The sequence below is a fragment of the Epinephelus lanceolatus genome, chromosome 8 (assembly GCF_041903045.1).
Source record: "Epinephelus lanceolatus isolate andai-2023 chromosome 8, ASM4190304v1, whole genome shotgun sequence".
In the NCBI taxonomy this organism is placed as follows: domain Eukaryota; kingdom Metazoa; phylum Chordata; class Actinopteri; order Perciformes; family Serranidae; genus Epinephelus; species Epinephelus lanceolatus.
Genome location: NC_135741.1, coordinates 39,022,174 through 39,042,573, shown reverse-complemented (window position 1 = coordinate 39,042,573; position 20,400 = coordinate 39,022,174). Strand labels below are relative to the sequence as shown.

General features: G+C 40.5%; 1 protein-coding gene across 1 annotated transcript in view; it reads right to left on the bottom strand.

Moving 5' to 3' along the window:
* The window catches only part of col20a1 (collagen type XX alpha 1 chain), a 50,873-nt gene extending 30,742 nt beyond the window's left edge, over positions 1–20,131 (bottom strand). The window contains exons 1-7 of the mRNA XM_033629259.2: positions 20,005–20,131; positions 16,098–16,212; positions 11,737–11,841; positions 6,839–6,982; positions 2,842–3,015; positions 1,103–1,300; positions 197–364 (exon numbers count right to left, since the gene is read on the bottom strand). Of these exons, the coding sequence (XP_033485150.2) occupies positions 197–364; positions 1,103–1,300; positions 2,842–3,015; positions 6,839–6,982; positions 11,737–11,841; positions 16,098–16,203 (895 nt within the window). The 5' untranslated portion in view covers positions 16,204–16,212; positions 20,005–20,131. The remainder of the gene's footprint in view (positions 1–196; positions 365–1,102; positions 1,301–2,841; positions 3,016–6,838; positions 6,983–11,736; positions 11,842–16,097; positions 16,213–20,004) is intronic.
* Positions 20,132–20,400: the final 269 nt, after the last annotated feature.

The window sequence follows — 20,400 nt, the reverse complement described above, 5'->3', positions numbered from 1 at the left end:
AACCAGCCGAAAAAAGTCGACAAGGGCCAACTAGTTCCAACTGTATGGGATGCACTGTCAAAACTAGGACGACAGTTCTTACTGACAGTCTGACCAGTGACCGACTGTCAGTGTGTTAAGGCCCTTCAACAGTCTGAAACATGCAATAAGAATGATGAAGAGAAAGATGGTTCAGCTACCACACTCTGATCCTTACCGATCTGAATGTAGTTCGGCCCGATGTGGAAGGGTGTCATCAAGCCCTCCAAGAAGTCCCTGACCCGTCTGAAGTTAGTGCGTCCAATGCTCCAGGAGCCGTCCACCAACAACATGATGTCCGCGGCTGCATCAGTGTCACACTCAAACGGTTTCCTTGGAGACATTCCTTAATAAAAGGAAGCGTAAGGCAAATAGTGTTGAAGTGTTTAGAGCTCTAGAGACATGTTAAATCTATGCCAAAGACCACTGAAGCTCTTCTGGAGGCTCATGGTGGACAGACACTTTACTAAGTCACTTTAAGGTGTTTTTTTTACTTTTATTTGTCCTTCACCCATGCATTAGTACATGTGTAAATGTATGGTTATAAATCCGGAAACAGATGGTTCTGTGCATTTAGGCAGGCAAAAGGTAGGTATAGGTGTTAAGATGATGGTGTGTAAATACTATGTGTACATGTGTCGACATGGTGCATACATGAAAATGAGTGAGTTTCCATGTATGAGAATGTGTGTGTGTGTGTGTGTGTGTGTGTGTGTGTGTGTGTGTGTGTGTGTGTATGTGTGCTCCTTTGGATTATGAGGAGAGAGAAGACACATGTGCCCTGCAGCCTAACGAGATGGCCTGTCATTATCCTTTCCTTAACCTGTCACTCCCCTGTGCAAACACTGTCATCACATCTCAAACCAACACTTACTGCTCTCAAGCCTCTTGTTCCTTAACTCATAAGAGACAAAGATGAGGGTGGCCAGACATTCTTTAAGATAACCTTCTTAACTTCCTGTTTAAAGGGAGTTGTCCTCATTAGTCCCCTTATGTTTTGGCTTATTAAAATAACAAATGTCACTACAAATAGCATTTTAGACTTTAATGTCATGCTTCATAACAGTGAAGAGCAGAGGGTTACCTGTAACCGGCTGGGTAGGGAAGGGTATCTTTCGAGGTTTCTCCTCGGCTGCTTTGCCCTGTGTTGTCCCCTGCTCCTCTTTATTCTCCACCCTAGAACGATCCCGCTCTTTTTCTTTCTTCCTCTTCCTCTTCTCTTTGCTGGTTTTCTCTGGGGCCTCGTCAGGGAGCTGAGACGGGGTTTCTATTGCTGTGGGCTCTGGAGGAGAAAGCACATGGGTGGGGTTACAGTAAGATAAGCAAAGATTGCTTAGGGGTCCTGTTGAGGCTGTGCGTGACAGGAAATCTACTGTTGACATAAGATCAATCTGACTTTAAAAGTAATGGTGAGAAAACATTATTTCTATGTTGACACATTAACATTGTCTTGCTATTTATAGGCTACATCGTTTGCCTTTGCTTGATAGATACAGAATCAACCATCACTACCAAAACCCCCGGCACAGCATCCTTGTGCTCCTTCCATCTAGTTCCAGCGCTTGTTTCCTGTGTTCCACCTACTGTCGCTGGGCTGTCATTACAGTGTGTGTATTTGTCTCTTATGTGTATTTAGAGTAGGCGTGTTGTAAATACAGTACACTGTACTTAGTGTACACGTGTGTACTGGCTTTCTTGTGTGTGTGTGCAACATTTCCATGCCTTGCCCCCTCTCGGTCAAATAGCGTCGTAATGACAGAGGCCATGCAAGATCAAAGCAAAGAGATCAAGCTCTGTTCTAGGTTTTAATGTGCCATATTAAACAGACTGAAATAGTGGGTGGTTATTTCTGGAACAGCCTTGGAGCGGTTCTCATCCAAACAGAAAAGTTTTGTTGATTCATTCACGTCATCAACTGTAGAGATAAGATGTAGTATAAATTGAGGATCAATTTGCCAAACCCCTCTAAGTTCAACAACTTGGCACACCACATATTGTTTTTAGTGTGTGATTGTCTTTTTATTTGAATTTCACTCTGTGCTCCTTGCACAAATTAAATCATTACTTTCAATACTATTATACAATATCAGCACAGACAATGTAATTTGAGACAGGTAATATTCCAGTTGAATGTATTTAAAATATGTAATTAATTACTTGTACAGTATTTTGCTGGGTGGAAAAAAATAAGACGTAACAAAATACTCTAACAGTTTATATTTGTGTATTTGTCATCTGAAACTACTCTATCAACTGTTCCCAGCTGCATTTCAATTGGCTGTTCACTCAGCCAGTGGATGCTTTGACCAGATCACTATGATCAGACCCCTATTGCGGCTAAAATTTGATACCAGTTTATATGGAATGTATTTTTTGTATTTTTTAAATGATAAATTACTTGTATTTTAATGAAACACATTTTCTCATACAATTTTTTCTATTTTAATACATTTGATGATTAAGTATTTGTAATTTATTACAAGATACTTATTGATGTATCTGTGTCTATCTCTGAAGGTAATGAGGTTTACCACATCATTACTCTGCAAGGCTTATTTTAAGTCCCAGACTAGCTATGTGGGGAAAGCTCCTGAGATCTTAAAATCTGCCCAGCCAGCGTATCACTATCCCATGTTGCTCTATAATCATATTTAATTTCATATTCAAGGCCATACTGTGGGACATTTTGATGAATGGGGCTGGATGTTAATTACATCTTATTTTGCCAGATCCTGAGTCATGGTACTGTCATAATACCAAGATGTGTGTGTGTGTGTGTGTGTGTGTGTGTGTGTGGTTTTATTATCTAATGGCATGTGCTACCTGCAGTAGCTGCAGCAGCAGTGGTGGTGGGGTCTGGATACAGAATTGTTGGCAGGCCCAACAGAGCCTCCGTTACATCGTCTAGGTCTCCTGACCCCGACCCGCCTGGCAGCAACTTCTTCCTCTGCTCTCGACTGCCACTGCGGATCATTTCCTCCTCCCGCAGACCCTCCACTGGAAGAGGGAAAGTGCAGCCAAGGTAATTACACGTGAGTAATCTATTTAAAGGTGTGTTAAGGTCAAAAACATTACTACCAGTGGTGTAGAAAATCTGATACTCTTCAGAGAGTCAATCCCATAAAATCAAGCTACATGAAAACATTTATGCATGTTTCAAAACCAACTGTAGATACACCAATATATAGTAAATATGAAGCCCCTTTTACAAATGGCATACCTTTACCATCTAATAATGGCAAACCAAACCAATCCCTGTACATCTGTTAGAACTTTAGAAGACAAGGTTCATAACAAGGCTAAGGTTTAAGTTGGGCTACCATACAGGCCAGGACTTGCACTAAAGCTATTACAAAATTAAACAAACAGGACTGTTTTTCCACTGCACCTGTAACCTAACTCATAGACTTTTTAAAAGACACTGCTCTCACCAGCATCACACAAGGATGCCTGAAGTGAGTGCACAGTATTCAGATTTCTTGCTGACACCAGACCATATTGAAATGGCCTCAATTCAAGTCGAATACAAAAATTACCACTTAGTCTACAGTCAATTTAACGGATTAATGAGGCTGTACTTAGGCACAGCAGTGCTTTGAACTACGTAAATGCTAACATCAGCATGCTAATATCCTCCCAATGACAACACTAACATGCTGATAACAGGTATAATGTTAGAAGAAGATAGACTTTATTAATCCCCAAGGGGAAACTCACTTTTTTTCACTGTTGTCATATACACACAGGCCCAGAATACACACACATGCACACACAGGACCTTTACATGCATTAAATGGAGAGATGTCAGAGCAAGGGGGTTGCCTTGGACAGGCGTCCTAAGCAGTTGGACGGTCAGTGCCTTGCTCAAGGGCACCTCTGCAGTATCTAGGAGGTGAACTGGCACTTCTCCAGTTACCAGTCCACGCTCCATGCTTGGTCCTCACAGGGACTTGAGCTGGCAACCCTCTGAGTCCCAAGCCAAGTCCCTGTGGACTCATCCACGGCCGCCTCATGTTAACCATTTTAGCATGCTACTGCTAACATTTGCTAAACTTGAATTACTGCATCACGGTTGTATGTCTCCACTAATCAGTCAGGTTGCAGTTACAGTTTACATCCATGTCTGTCCAGACTCATATGTAGCCATCACAGCAGACAATGTTTCAAATATGGTCGTTACTACAAATTTTAAAACGTACATGCTTCACACACATCTTCCCCCTGGCAGCACAGAAGATCTATACAATCAGCACAGTTTGAAAATGGGCACCCAAGATTGGTGTCACCAATTCAGAATCTGACCAAATGTCTCCCCTTCTGTACCTGAGTTATGGCTAGAAAAGCGTTTTTGCAGAAAATTTCGATGTCACAGTGAATTTGACCTTTGTCCATTTGGATATAAAATGACATTGCTTCAACATTTTATCCTATTAGACTTTTGTGTGAAATTTTGTCATCATTAGCATATGAATTATTGGTGTATGGCCAAAAATACATTTTGTGAGGTTACAGTGACGTTTGACCACCAAATTCTGAGATGGACACAAGGTCACACTGACCTTTGACCATCAAATTCTCATCAGTTCAGCCTTAAATCCAAGTTGATGTTTGTGCCAATTTGAAGAATTTCCCATGAGAAGTTGTAAAGACACTGCGCTCTTGAGAATGGGATGGACAGACAGATGTACGTACATACGGATGGACCATCAATCCGAAAACATAATGCCTTCAGCCACAGCCATCAGTAGTGCGGAGGTATAAAAATGCAAAGATTAGATCAGGCTGATGGGAATGTCATTTGTTTTGCAGTGCAGGTACCTCTACTCTGTAAAGTAAAAGATCTGAATACTTCTAATGCCACTGGTTATCGTACAGCCTCATGTGTGTACGCGTATTTCAAAGTAACATAACATCATCACAGTGGGTAGAAACACTGTAACAGCAGCATCTGATCAGGTACCTGCCAGGATAATGTGTCAATAGTTGGGTTATTCTTGCTGTCATTTCTGTTACCTCCTGTAACATTTGAGATCAGAGACTCAGAACTGAACATGCTTGAGGTGAAGACAGAGCATGTTTGCTTCATGTTATATTACTTCACTGGTTCTGCTTCACCAGGTTCTGTGTGCAAATCCTTGCCTGGAGTTAAGAGACAAGGTCAAAAACAGCAAATTGAGGGTGAAATTTCAAAGGGCTGAAATAAGTAATGGGCCCAGAGGGGGTTAAAGCAAATGGGAAATGCGACGCATCAGGAAGGAATTCCCAGACTGCCATCATTCCAGCGAGACAGCCGGTGTTACGAATTTCCAAGTTAACATGTTTTTCAGACCTGCCTGGACACGCTCAACTCGACACAGTAACCTACTGGTTCGCAAGCAACCACAGCATATCATACAATCCAATATGAGGCCCAGGTGAGTATCAATCACACCCTAACAATTAAGTGTCAAATGTGAAAGGTGCTCACAAATCAACAGAGAGCTGTGATGGAATTCACAGCCACTGCTGTAGAAAATAACAATGCTTGAGACAGTGACAGAGATCTCTGAAATAACCTGAGGGACAGTAAGTGCCCAGACTTTGATGGTCAATCCAACACAGACCAAATCAAATCAAAAAGTCAACATCATACCATTTCTCTTCTCAGAAATTAACAGTAAACTCAACACTAAGACCACTGTTGTCCTCTCTGCAAGCTGCTTGTCCTAAAACACAGTCACACAGTGTGCGTTAAAAGAAAGCCATTACTGACTGTGCAATTTTGCCAGTAAGGTTACCTTTGTTAGACACAGTGGAACAAATGCTGATGGGCAGATTTACTACCCAGAAACATGCTGAACTCAGCTCAATCTACAGAGTAACTAAAGACAAAACCCACTTTCACCCTGTAATCTAGCTAGAGTAGTATTTATGCCCACTCACTCTGTGTGTGTTGTGTGTCTGTGTACTTGTACTGTAGGGACTTGGAGGAGTCACTGCACACTCTAAGAAAGTGTAAGAATGTCAAAAATGCACCACTTCCTATATTATTACTTTACTGCTTGCCAATATTATCTCACAATACCAACTGAGTAAACAGCACTTCTTTTCATCTCTGTTCAATGTTGTCCATCACATCATGCCTGTGGAGTTTTATGTCACTTTTTAAACCTCACATAAATCTGTAGCTTGTTTTGTGAATTCCATTAAATTTATGCAGATTTTTAAAAGAAATCCTATACTATATCATATCAGATGCCCCATATAGATATGCCATCATGTTCACGCTCGTTCATACACACACACACACGAACAACCTGCTTCATACCTTTTTATTGCTCCACACCCTACATCTGTTTCTCCTGTCCGTCTATATCTCTGCCAAGCTCTCCCGCTCAAGGCACAAACCAGCTTCTTCTTTTTAACAGCATAAGGTTATATATTTTGCAGGAAAAATACCCTAAAATATTGTGATTTTAGAGCCATATCACCCACCCCTAATTCATATAATCTACCAGCAAGACATTTTTTAACTTTTCTTATTTTTCTCTGACAACAGGCAAATACATCTGATTTACTATGATGTGCAAAGTATTCTAAAGTACTGGCAAGTAACCCACAAATCCATAATGGACTGTTTAACCTCAAAGTAAGGTACATTTACCGTCATTGTCTACAATAAGATTGGATTTCTGTTCTTTCAAACACTAAGGCCTTGACCTCAAAAAGCTCTTGAAGGTTATTTGTTCCTTTTGTGCTCATCTTCCTCCCTCCGTCCTCAATCTTCTCCTCTTCAGCCATCCTTTCTAATATCTCCCATCCATCACTCTGCATTTCTTACTGGTGAATCGTCGTTTTGCAAGAAGTTTCTCTGTCGTTCCATTGAGCACAAGGACTTGGAGGGCGTATTCCTGACTGGAGTCCAGTCCCGCCACTGTTGCCCGGCCCCGTGTGGTGGTCAGCATCAGCTCTGGCTGTGGCACCTCTGGAAAAGATGAGCATTTTGGTTGAGAAATGGCTGCCTTGGTACTGTACAGAATTAAATCTTAAGGGAAAGTCAAGGTTTCTGACATCTCCTCAGGTCTTGTTTTTCTGCAAGAGTATCAATAAGCAGGAGAGAGTCTGTACTTATGTTTTGGGTTGAGTTGATTTATCTTTAATGCCATAACATCAATGTAATAAAACCATAACATACATAAAACATAATAACATAAACAGAATACGACATTAAAACATATACTAACAAACCCTTAAAGCACCGCGGGTTTACAATTCAGGATTCAAATAACCTAAACATTAAAATTACACAGACAAACAATTACAAAGAATACTAGAGACCATCTTGCAATGGGATCATGCCAGCCACAACACCAAATAAGTATGTATGGTGCTATGGAACACATGGCATTTGGTGAAACAAGTGAATCCTGTTAAATTTTATTCAATATGCCCGAGACTGCACTGGATCTGTGGACTGGAATGATTGAAGTGATCTGTGACTTACACACCCATCTTTGAACTTCATTTTCATTTCAACTACACACCTGTTATGTTTTGTCTTGCATGGTTGTGATGCTATTGTGTTGACAAAATCTGTCCACAGACAGACAGACAAATAAACACATGGCAAAACACTCAGATCTGCTTCTGTGGTAATTCCCGCCACAATAGGTATCTCCAGGGCCACATATTGCCATGATGACACACACAGACACAAAGGGTGAATGCACTACCAGCCACATACTGTCAAATTGTTGAGGCTAACTAAAAACTAAAAACAGAAGTACCAAAAGGGTTACCATACTTTTGCCCCCCTTGTTTAGACCACACCCATCTTAAAACTCGTCCTTCGTTTACATCTTAACTACACACCTGTAAAATTTAATGACTGCATCTTGCACAGCTGCAATGCTATCATGCTGACAATATCTGTCCACAGACAGATAGACAAACAGACAGACCGATATATACAGACACCTAGCAAAATACTCCAAACAGCTTTTGTGGTAGTTCCCACTATAACAGGTGTCACCATTACCATATTTTGACATGATGACACACAGGTACAGACCATCAGGGTGTAAACAATACCAGCATCAATCTCTTTCGTCTTTTCCATTGGTTTGCTGGCAATTTGAAGAGGTAGTTCCCCACATTTCCCTCTGCTGCAGTCTATGAATCATGTCTTTAGTTTTTCCTATATTAAGCTGAAGGCTATCATCACTGCACTACTTACAAGATCAGACACCTCCCTCCTGCTGATTCATCGAACCCAACTACTGCAGTATCATCAGCAAATCTGAAGATTTCAACTGAGTCAGCACAAACAGATCAGCGACATGAGGAATAAAGCAAGGGAAAAAGGCAGCAACGCTGGCTAACTGTATGTGGCTTAGAGAGCGTTTAACAACTTATTTTTGGTCCTGCAATTACTTTATCACTTTATTCTTTACTTATTCCATTTTGAATGTCCTTAATTATTTTCAATTATTTTTTTTTACAAAGTTCTGATAATTTAATAATTGTAAGATACAGTACAGCTTTGTTATCTTCTTGCTGTCATATAGTGTGTCACAATTTACATTCAATTGTCTTAACAGGACAGATTAAGTGTGAAAGGGGGAAAGACAGGGGATGACAGTAAAGGGCTGCAGGCTGGAACCGAACCCACAGCTGCCGCGGTGAGGACATTTCCTTAGTACATGGGCCACCACTGGGCCACCACTACTAATGGCCCTCCCTCTCTAATCCACAGTCTACTGGCCTTGGATGTCTGGGTAAGATCCGTTTCTACAAACTGTTTTCCCAGGAGTTGAAGCTGCAAAAGTCGACATGTAAGCAATAAATAAGTGAACAAAACAGTCTAAATGTTCAGCATCATGCTGCAGAAATACTGCAGGTCTATATGTAGTTGTACTAATCTGAAGAGTCTATGCTACATTAATATTTTACAGTGTTATAGACAATATATATTATCATGCCCAACCTGCTCCAAGTACCCTAACAGACTATGCATACTATTCTCAGTACTTGCTTGATTAGATTGAATTAAATCCCAATAATTCTTAAAAGTGACAAATGGAATGCACCCTTTCTATCCATGTGGCTAAAATGAGCCTTAAATGCAGACTGTATTTAGATTTATATATTGCATGTATGTTCATAAATCTTAGCAGGGGAGGTTTTCAGCAGCTCTCTGTGTAATTCTTGTAAGTCTTTCTTTTCCATCTGGTCTTTTTCAACGTCTTCTTCTTTTCTATACAAATGATACACCACTTCCTCTTCTGTCCTTCAAAACGCAGATATATGTTGCAACCTTCTGCAATTCTTTTTAATGTATTTTCCAGGATAGTACTGCCATCCCTCTTTAATCTCATCTACACCACCTTTTCATCCTCCTACTGCCCCCCTCCTAGACCCAACACCTCAAGACTCACGTTGGACTGAATTCTTCTTCTAAGCCCCCCTCAGTCTCAGTTTTAGACGTGCCTGGACTTAGCTGCACAGTGTGGAATGGGAGATTAGATGGTGACAGAGAGAAAACAACGTTGAGGAAGAAGTTAGAGGAACAGGAAGAATCATAGATGTGAAGGAGAAGGCGAGGAGAGGGAGCCGCATTCTTATCCAAACCATCACCTGTGAAGCAAGAGAGTTGACACATTCATGGCAGTCTGGATCACAGCAAGATGAAAGGCTCTTTCACACCATATTTATATGCTGCTTCAAACTAGAGAAGAGGGAATTGGGGAAATATGCTGATATAAAAAGTTTATGATCAGACTGGGATTGGATTATAGCCAATCAATTTTAAAATACGCTTCCATAAATGGAAGAAAAATACAATGATTTACACAACTTATCTCTTTTGTAAATCAAATGCAAAAACACAGTATATTTTGATCATTCTTTTAACCAGTTTTAACAAATCAGGATACAGATTTCTCTGAAGTCTCAGCTCAGTATGAAAGGTTATCATGTCTTTTGAAGATAAGCAATGAAGTATTTTATCTGATGTTGCAATGATATCCTATATTTTCTTTTCTTTTGTTGTTATATTGAGCCAGAGGCAGAGCTGCTCTTGCTTATGATGGAATCCATGGTTCCAAAATCAGAAAATCTTAGACTGTGTCCATACTAAATAAAGAGTCTGAGATTAGTTTGTTAAAGTGGAAATAGCCAAGTTTTTGTTTAGATCTATCATTATGAAGTTAATGTTGATGCACAATGTAATGACTATAGAATGCATATACTATAGAACAACTGAGGGTCCAAGTCAGCCCCCAGCAGTAAACGGGAGGGCCGCAAGGTGAGTTAACTGGCTGGCTTGACTGCAGTGTTTGGACTAGACTGGTGTTTGAAACATGAGTGTGGAGCATGCGCAATTCACATGCTTGTTATGTGTACAGTCCACACAGTCATAAAAATCGGTGTGCACACGGATGTCTGCATGGGGGCCATGCTGGTGTTGGATGGGGTTCAGGTCAGGGCTCCGTGAGGGACAGTCAAGTCCCTCCCCAAAAAAAACAGGATTCAAGGGAAATTTTGGTTTATTTCAACCCGTCTCTTGTCCTAAATTTGTTTCAAGTGACTAGTGACATACAGATAATAGCTAGCATGTTAGCCGTTAGCCTAGATACAGCCGTAGCGTCAGACCTGTTAAAACGTAAGTGAACGGGCATCCCTTCAAGTGCAAAGTTAGTCCACTAAACAAGCTTTTTTTCCTCAAAGACCGTCTCATATCGTTAGGATTAATGTTAGAGAACATAGTAAAAACGACATGTAAACGTGTTGTCTTACCTTACCGGTGTGCTGCCATGTTTGTTTACCATCTAGCTCTGCTTTCCAAAGCGCAACCGAAATATATCTCGCCAGCTCTAGATAAAGCCCAGCTGGATACTAACGTTATTCCAGATGGAGGTGTCTAGTCCTCGGTCACATCCAGACCTTGAAAATAAGGCTGCAACCGGTCCCATTCCTTGCAACAGAGGCATTCCTCTTCTGTGGGCACTGGGGCACAGCATTCACAGGTACACCACCAATCTCCAGAGCTACGCAGCCTTGCGGCAGCCATTCCTCCCCTCTCGTCCTCTAACGTTACCTGTTGCGCCTCTCTCTCTCCTCCTCCTCCGTTCAGGCTACTCTCCGGTTCTGCCTTCCAGCTTTTGCTGCTTGTTCAGGCACGCTATGAGATCGCTGCTTGTTCTCGCGATATTTCGGTTGCGCTTTGGAAAGCATTGCTACATTGTAAACAAACATGGCAGCACACCGGTAAGGTAAAACAACACGTTTACATGTCGTTTTCTATATGTTCTCTGACATTTATCCTAACGATATGAGGCCGTCTTTGTGGAAAAAAAACTTGTTTAGTGGACTAACTTTGCACTTGAAGGGATGCCCGTTCACTTACGTTTTAACAGGTCTGACGCTACGGCTGTATCTAGGCTAACGGCTAACATGCTAACTATTATTTCTATGTCACTAGTCACTTGAACTAAATTTAGGACGATAGGAGAGGGGTTGAAATAAACCGAAATTTCCCTTTAACTTCTTTATTATCCCACTTTGTACACAGTGTCATGTTGAAGCAGGAAAGGGCCTTCAACAAATGGATGCCACAAAGACGAAAGCACACAGTTATCTGAAACATCGTAACATGCTGTATCATCAAAATTTCCCTTATTTGAGTGAAGGGGCCAAAGCCAAATAATAATAAGTTCAACACAGGCAGGAAAGTCTCACCTGAGATGGGTCTCACCCGGACCTTGTAGCCCTGAACGGGTCCATCAGCCTCCTTCCACTTCATCTGCAGTCTGTCCTCAGACAGGACCGTCAGCTTTAGACGACCTTGAAATTCACAGAAACAAAGGAAAGAAAACAAAATTAGGTTTTATAGTGTATGAGCCTGTTTACACCTGGTATTAACATGCGTCTTGGGTAATCTGATCACAAGTGGTGCTAAGTAGAAGTGTTAACAACCACCATAACGCATTGGGATCCACCACTCAAACCACTTGCAGGGGTGGTCTAAGTCACATTTGACAAGGCTCAACAGTAAGCACTGCCTGATTGCCTGGGGCAAGTAAAATGTCACATCAGGCTAGTAAAAAACATACACTTGCCCAATAAGGTAAGTGGGACAAAATACTGAATACAAAAACAATTAAATACATAGTGTTTTTTCTGCAGCAGATGACAGAAGTAGCTCTAAAAAAAGAGCCATCCTGCTTCCTTCTCATCTCTGTTGAGAATTGTACTTGCACAGTACTCGTATAAAATGGTGGTTGGTAAAGACAAAGTCTTATCTGCTGAAGCTCAAATGAACATTTTAATTATCTTGGAAACAGGAATTTAGTGGGGGCAGCAGGCTGAGCAAAGCACCTCAGATATCCCTCTACCCAGCAACACTTTCCAGCTCCTCCTGGGGGACCCCAAGGCGTTCCCAGGCCAGATGAAATATGTAATCCCTCCTTTGTGTTCTGGGTCTGCCCCGGGGCTTCCTACCAGTGGGACGTGCCCAAAACACCTCTAAAACACCTCTAACAGGAGGCACCCAGGAGGCATCCTGATCAGATGCCCGAACCACCTCAACTGACCCCTTTGGACGTGAAGGAGCAGCGGCTCTACTCCGAGCTCCCTCCCGATGTCTGAGCTCCTTACCCTATCTCTAAGGTTGAACCCAGCCACCCCACGGAGGAAACTCATTTCGGCTGCTTGTATCCACAATGTCATTCTTTCTGTCACTACCCAGAGCTCATGACCATAGGTGAGGGTTGGGACTTAGATGGACCAGTAAATTGAAAGCTTCGCCTTCCTGCTCAGCTCCCTCTTCACCATGACAGACAGGCGCAATGCCTGCATCACTGCAGAAGCCGCACCAATCCATCTCACGCTCCATTCTACCCTCACTCATGAACAGGACCCCAAGATACTTGAACACCCTTGCTTGAGGCAGTAACTCTCCCCCAGCCCGGTGAGGGCAATCCACCGGTTTTGGCGAGAACCATGGCCGCAGACTGGTTGTATTTCAGTGGCACGCATATGTTATTTGATAACCACAGATAAATAATACAATTTGTGTCTGCAAATTTGACTATGGGCAGGTAGATTTCTGATCTGCCTGTCCATCCAGGCAAGTGAAAAAGTACATTACTGTTGAACCCAGTTTGACAACATAGTTTTTCTAAATACGTCATCAGCGTAGTACGTGGTGGTTGTTTTGGTGACAGCGCCCCAGTGCTCTATAACTTCTGCAGTTTATGACAAGTTGAATGAAGTATTGCGTGACCATTCCTCCTTTTTGCCCTAAGGAGCAAGGCGTGTTGGCTTCTGCTGACAGTGATATCTCCAGCTGTACCGACACAACTGATAACAAGACTATTGAGCATTCTAGCCAGCAGCTACCATGCGGGTAGAAGTAACAACTGTGCATGTGGCCCTTTGACCTTTCAGTGTAAGTAAGGTAGGCAGTAACAGAACCTGAACACAAGTGGTTGGCTGGAAACACATGATAGATGGTAGACACAGATTAAAGTGGCAATGTGTCTCAACTGTCTACTTGTGTTTGTATCACAGAAACATGTTGATACCAGGTGTAAACATGCTCTAAGTGTGTGCGTGTTGACTAGTCAGGGATTTCTGTTCCAGAGAAGAGGAGGGCATGACAGTTGCAGGCTTTTCAAAGATCAAAGAAACAAGCTGTGAAACTCCCGTTCTCCAAGACGGCCTAACCCTTCTCACTTCCTTCTCCCCAAATCAAATCCATCTCTTGTTTCCACTTCATCTACATAATTTCCAGCAGGGGCTTCCCAACAAGTAATGTCTTTCATGTTTCTACCCTTCAGCCCTCCATCCTTCCCTCTCTCCAGCTGCCCCTTCATCCATCAAAGCATGCCCTGTCCTCTCGTCTGGTATAGAAACAGGAACAGGACGCTGGTTTAGGACTGGGGGGTCAGAGGTCATGTCAGAGGAACAGCACAGAGTTACAGTGTGTCAGGGTTTTGTATGTACTATGTGGCAGGGTTATAGATGGAGAGGAGGATGAGGGGGGAGAGGAAAGCGGAAGTGAAGAAGACAGAGGAGTGTAGACATGAACAGCATGAATCACAGAACTTTGTCTTCATTGCTTCTGTGGACGTATGACCCTCAACACTCAACAGATTCTTTTCTGACAACCATGTATGTGTGTATGCGTGTGTGTATGTGTATAACTGTGTGTGCAACTGTGTATTTGGGGCATGGGCCTCTGGAGGGTCCTTATCTTCTTGGGTGCCTGGCAGAAGATCAGATAGGGTCTGATGGGGATTTAGAGACTGGGGTCAAGGTCTAACAGACCCACTAACAACAACAACTTTTCCACAGAGGCGGGGAGATACGCAGACAAGTAGAGTGGCTGTTTTGTACTCCCTGATGTGTGGGATAAGAGCAGCTGGTTGTGGCCATCATTTTTTAGTTCAGCACTGAAATAATAAGCCCTTTGAGTCTTGCCAATTGTTTCTTTTATGCAACGTACAAAAAATTAACTATGAAATAAATATAGAAATTGCAAAATTCTAATAAGTCGGTGAAAATAATTGCAAGGCACTGTCATGAATTGTTTTTAATAACCAGCATCACAAAGTATATTTTAAAAATTAGCATATTAATTAAATGTGTTACTAATTCAATTTAAAAAATCATATCTTTATGATAATGTCATGTTCTTTAATTGCAGTGTAGTATAGCCTATGTGTTAGTATGAGTGATTGTTTCAGCAGTGTGTTTAAATCCTAATGAACTCTGCTAATAGGCTTTGCACATTGGGCCTCCATTTTCATATTCATACCCTAAACCCCTCTTACTTTCTTCTGTGAGGTTTACTCATACAAGTATTTCACGTCTGACTCATTAAACTCTCTAAACTGCACAAACCTGTTGTGAAATGCTAAATTCAGCCTGATGAATGACACCTGTTCATAAGGATGTGCATGTTAATGAGATTTGATTATTAGCATAATTGACCTAAACTGCCATGCAAGGTTGCCCGTTTTACTGTCTTTGTGGGCAAGTTTCTTTGACAAAAATGTCAAACTGTGGAGCTTTAAGTTGTGCTGTTGGAAATCAGCAGACAAAACGATAACTGTGTCAGCAGTGTCAGTGCAGTAGTAATAGAGGCACAAAACAATTAACATTAATAGTAAAGCTGCCAACACTGTGTCATCAGAGCTGTACTGTGACAAACAGGGAATGGTCTGCCACAAAATGTCTTTCTTAAGGATAGTGGTCTGTGACTAATATGAGAGGCAGTCAGAGGATGTGAAATATGCCAATAAAAATCTGCTTTATGGCAATTTAGTACAAGCAGCTCTGGCCTGATGTAGGACTGTAAACAACATAGTAAATGAAATAGCAGGCTAAACATTATGTATGAACTATTACAGTGAAAAATACACCAAAGCAAATATGGGTGCTTGCATTAAAATATAAGAAATGGTGAAATAATTCAAGATGTTATGACATTTTTTATGTTAACCTTACTGGTTATAGTAAAACATTTTCTTTTAAGATACAGCTAGCTAACAAGTTAGCACTGCTAACAGATTGTCTCCTTCCAGAAAGAATAAAGCTACTACATTATTAAATTGCTATGCATTTTCATAACATCTCACAATATGTTTTTGAAATTGTCTGACATTGTATTTGCTAACATAAACGTTACTAGTTAAGGTAAGAGAATTTCTTTTGGGACACAGCTAGCTAACATGCTAGCATCTCGAGCAGTTTGTCTTCTTACAAAAAAAGAAGAATGCTGTACCTGCTTTCTTTATTATTACTTTTCTAGGGATAATATAGTGTTATTAAGTAGGTTTATACCATGTAAGATTTTTTTTAAATTTAAATTGGTTACTTTATGGCACTACTACCATGTTAGCAATGATAACATTAGCTAAATGTAGCTAGTAGACAAAAAATATAACGTTACGTTACAGCACCAAAGGCTAACTACAATAACACAACAGAGATGTCTTTTTTCTAGACTTCACCATAATCTCTAGCTGTGCATGTGACATACTTTCCTATTATTAATAATTAAATGGTTGTAATGGTCATGAAAGGCACTCTACCTTGGCCATGGACCCCTGAAGACAGCAGCAAGACGACACTGAGCAGGAAACACAGCATTAGCCAGAAAGATGATGATGACGATGAAGCAAGGAGGTGCGGAGACATGAGTGGAGCCTAGAAACATGAAAAACAATACTATAAATATTTCATACACTTATTCATTTATATCTAAATACATTTCATTTTTAACACACACACACACACACACACATATATATATACACACATACATACTTAGTTTGAGTTATAACCTGCATCAAATAGCAAACCAACAGACAAAATTAAGACCGACCATGCAACCCAAAGTAGAGCAGCAGAGACACTATCAATGTGCAGCTGGCTGGTGCTTGAAAATCTTGTTTCTCCTGTCAATCGACAGAAAATTAAATGAATAATCACTTAAGACTTTTTCTTCCATTTCCATGATAGCAAACTGCCCATCTCACTTAAGAAGGAGTTGTCATCTTGCAGCATAATTCATAATATTCTGATATTTTATAAACCAAATGATGAATTCAGAAAATAATCAACAGATTAATCAATTATGAAAAAAATATTCTGGCATGGTGCATTTTACTGGCTTTTGCACAGGGTTCATGCCACCGTAACAGAAAAAACAACAACTAAAAAAAACAAAGAAACAAAAACAAAACCCATAACCTGCCTGCTTTTTTTAAAAAAAAAACCTGGCACCAACACATGTAACCTGTCATCTTTTCCCATGGGAACTCTTTTATGGCTGAGTCAGACTACAGGTGCTTCAGTGCTTGTCCCCATTACAGACCTTAAACTTCACACAGCTAATGACACATACACAAGGCTGTAATATTAACAAACAGGCAGCACTTTTAGAGGCCATAAAACTAACACGCCTCTGTCTGAGACCTCAAACATTTAACATGACACACAACGTACACTAAATGCCTCATATGCAAAGTACATACTACATAATCAGAGTGTTAGATGCTTATTCTTTCATGAAGAAAAAGCATTTGCAATCTCTGGATTATTAGTGCAACAGTTGTTTGGAGCCATGAGAGCCATTGTTTTCACTCCCCAATACATTATCATCATGATTCAGTATTATCTGCATTTAAGGGGGGTCACTGATCAAACAGTTAAATGTCAATGACTCATTTTTAGATTTTAGAGGCCTGACTCCAACAAAATAAAGCTAACTGTACTTTATAATTTTGAAGTAGACTGGAAAACTGCAGGAAAATTATTTAAAGTTGTGTGGGCAGATGCTCTTTAGAAAACAAGGGCATTTGTTCTTTGTGAATAAGAACATTGTTCAACAAAATGCCGGCTGGACAAAGCTACAATCAACGGTCTGGTAACTCAGCCATGACACTGGAGTTTACAGACCTGTGACTGAGACAATTGCTAGAAAAAATTAAATTATCCTTGGCTTAGTTAAAAAAGGGTTCAGTATGAAATCATGAAAGGGAAAAGGACGGACAGAAAGCAAAAGAAATACAAACATGTCGACAGTGTAAAACATTTGACAGCTTACTGACAGTGTGATGAACAGACACGAAGAAGCTGAATGTGAAACATGTTTGCTCATCAAAATGCTCTCATGTCATGTCACAATATAGAGTTGTTACTACATGTGCTGGTAGTCAAGTTTTAATTTTTAAAAGGTAGCATTAAATCTGTCCTATCAATCAAATGTTGAATGTTATGTTAGCATAATGCATTCAAGAAAAAGAATCTGCTTTTTTAGTGAATTACCAAGATAATTAGAGTCAGAACTCTGATAAAAGTTTTCATGGGAGAAATATTTGCCATCTTTCTCAATTAAGGAGATGAATATTTTTGTGATAATTATTTCCGTAATTCAAAAAAGCAGGAGAATTTTTTTCTGTCAAAATTTTCCCATAATTCTGAGATAAAGATGTAGGTAATTCAGAAGAACAAGAGCAGCGTTTTTTTCTTCATGATTTGTGATTTTGGATTAGCAGGGAGGGTCGATGGGTTAACTTTGAGATAGAAAATTTGAATCAAGGGCTTAGAGATGCAAGGGCGAAGAGGTTTATATTGTGATACTTTTGTTTCCATTGATTTGTATCTTCATATATTGTTAGTTGTTTCCTGCACAGACCACTTTGGTAATAAGTATTTTTAGTAATATTTAAGTGCTGTTCCCTGGGATTTTTCTGTCATGATACTCCTTTGAGTTACTGAGCTTTTAAATTCCTAATAAAAATCAAATCTAGTAGTATTTTATTCCACATTCAGTCTTTGCTTAATTTACGTGCTTTAACAGATGTTTTCATGAGTTCCTGTCTGAGCCTTCAACTTATATTTTAGACCTCATGACTAGACAGACCACCACTGAGGCGAGTTTAAGAAACACTTCCAGCCTGCCTTAAGGCTTTTCAGACCACCTGATGTCATCATGTACAGTATGTGATGTGACAAGAGCCCCTTTAGTATGTTTTCTCATGTTTTACAAGTACCTGCGTGCCTGAATCCTGCCAGGTCTGAGTTTGGACTGTACTTAAGCGGAAAAGATGGCTATTGTTATGCAATACATAACAATGAATCTTCTTACAGTGGATCTACATGCTAGGGGGATTCTAGAGTCTCTTTTGTTCCCCCGTTTAATTTCTAGATGCTTGCCATTAGGTCACAAAAGCAATACAACTCAGGACAACAGCACTTGGGCTGCACTATCAATCAGTCTTTTTCTTTTATCAAAGTGGCAATGTGACCAAGTACATTATCCATATTGCAGGAGCTGCAATTTTTTGATTAAGGTAAAATGTGTAGAAGCATACCATTGTTAATGAAGCATTGTGGTGCTACAGAGATGACCGGGCCTACAAATCATATTCCAGATGTAAGGAACCGTCCTTGTATGGTACAGAGCCCATCAAAAAAAAATCACACCACCATCATTTTTATATTATTTTCCAGTAAAAACAGAATTCAAAAATTACCATTTCCACTAAAATTGCAACTCAACATCACATTTGCCATCTCTGTCAAATTATGATATTTTTCTTCATATTGTGCAGCCCTAAACAACACTTAATTTTGGACAAGACTGCCTCTGCCAGTTTTACCACCACTGGCTGACTAAATAATACCAGCAACTTGTCCATTATGTTAGCCAAAATGAGAGTCTGTTTGAAAAGAGTCAGTTTTTCCTCTATGCACTGGAAAAAAAAAAATTACATTGCACTTTTATTTCTAACATTTGAGGATCTATCTATGATATTACGACATCCAGTGTAAAAGATGCTATATTGATTATTTAACTCTGATGCTGGTGTCATTATAACTTGAATTTACGTTGTGTCATGTATCATTGGTTTTTGGTGCCTTTATTACCCTTGGAGTGACCTCACCAGGGGAAAAAATGACACCAACGCAAAACAGCTTGAACTCCAATGAACCCAGATGGCCTCCTAATTTTTCTTTGAATAAAGACGCTAAAGTTGACTTAAAAGTGATCCTATATGGTACAGACACATTAAGTAGTATGAAAGTCAGCCACTACTAATTGAAAATCAATTAGTCGCTAGATCTGGAGTGTTTGACGCATAATTGACACAACAAACAACGCGGCGCAGTTATTTAATAAAAAAACTGCGTATCAGCTAGCTTGCTGCTTATAGTTATCCGCAATGCGCAGAGGGCAAGAGAATTTAATTTGTAATTAAACACTGAAAATTACATTTTAATGTGTATAAATTTCGCAAAGAGGTAGTAAATTAGCTCTGTCCCTCCCTCAGGTAGGCTGCTTAAGATAGCTCCGAACAATAGACGGCAACTAGACTTTCAAGATATAAAGCAAGCCTATTTCAGTTTTTTTACCTGTGAACACAGGACCAACAACAAAAACTGCTACACCACAGTGAAACAGATTTTTCTCGGAGCCAGGTGAGGTCTTACCTGGCTGTAGGTGAGTCCACGTTATTCCTTCAGAGAGACTGCACACTGCATTCCAGAGGAGGGATGTCAACAAGAGTCAGTTCCGCTAAACTGTGGAGCCAGCTCCCTTCATCAGGTTGTATCTGAGCTCCTCCGGGTGAAACTCGAGAAGCTGGGCCCTCCTGCTGCTCCAGCAAGGGCGTGGCACTCCGGAGAAGGCTATATAAGCCTCCGCAGCGCAAACAAGACTCGTGTAAGCAAGCAAACCCTGGTATTCCTACGCCCCAATGACCTGTAGCTGTCCCCTGCCATTTGCAGGATATAATCTGTCACTTCTATTGCAAAGAACCTCTGCTACAGTACATGTGTGAAAGCAGTATCTATTAGAGAACACTGGTCTATCTAAGGCATATCTTT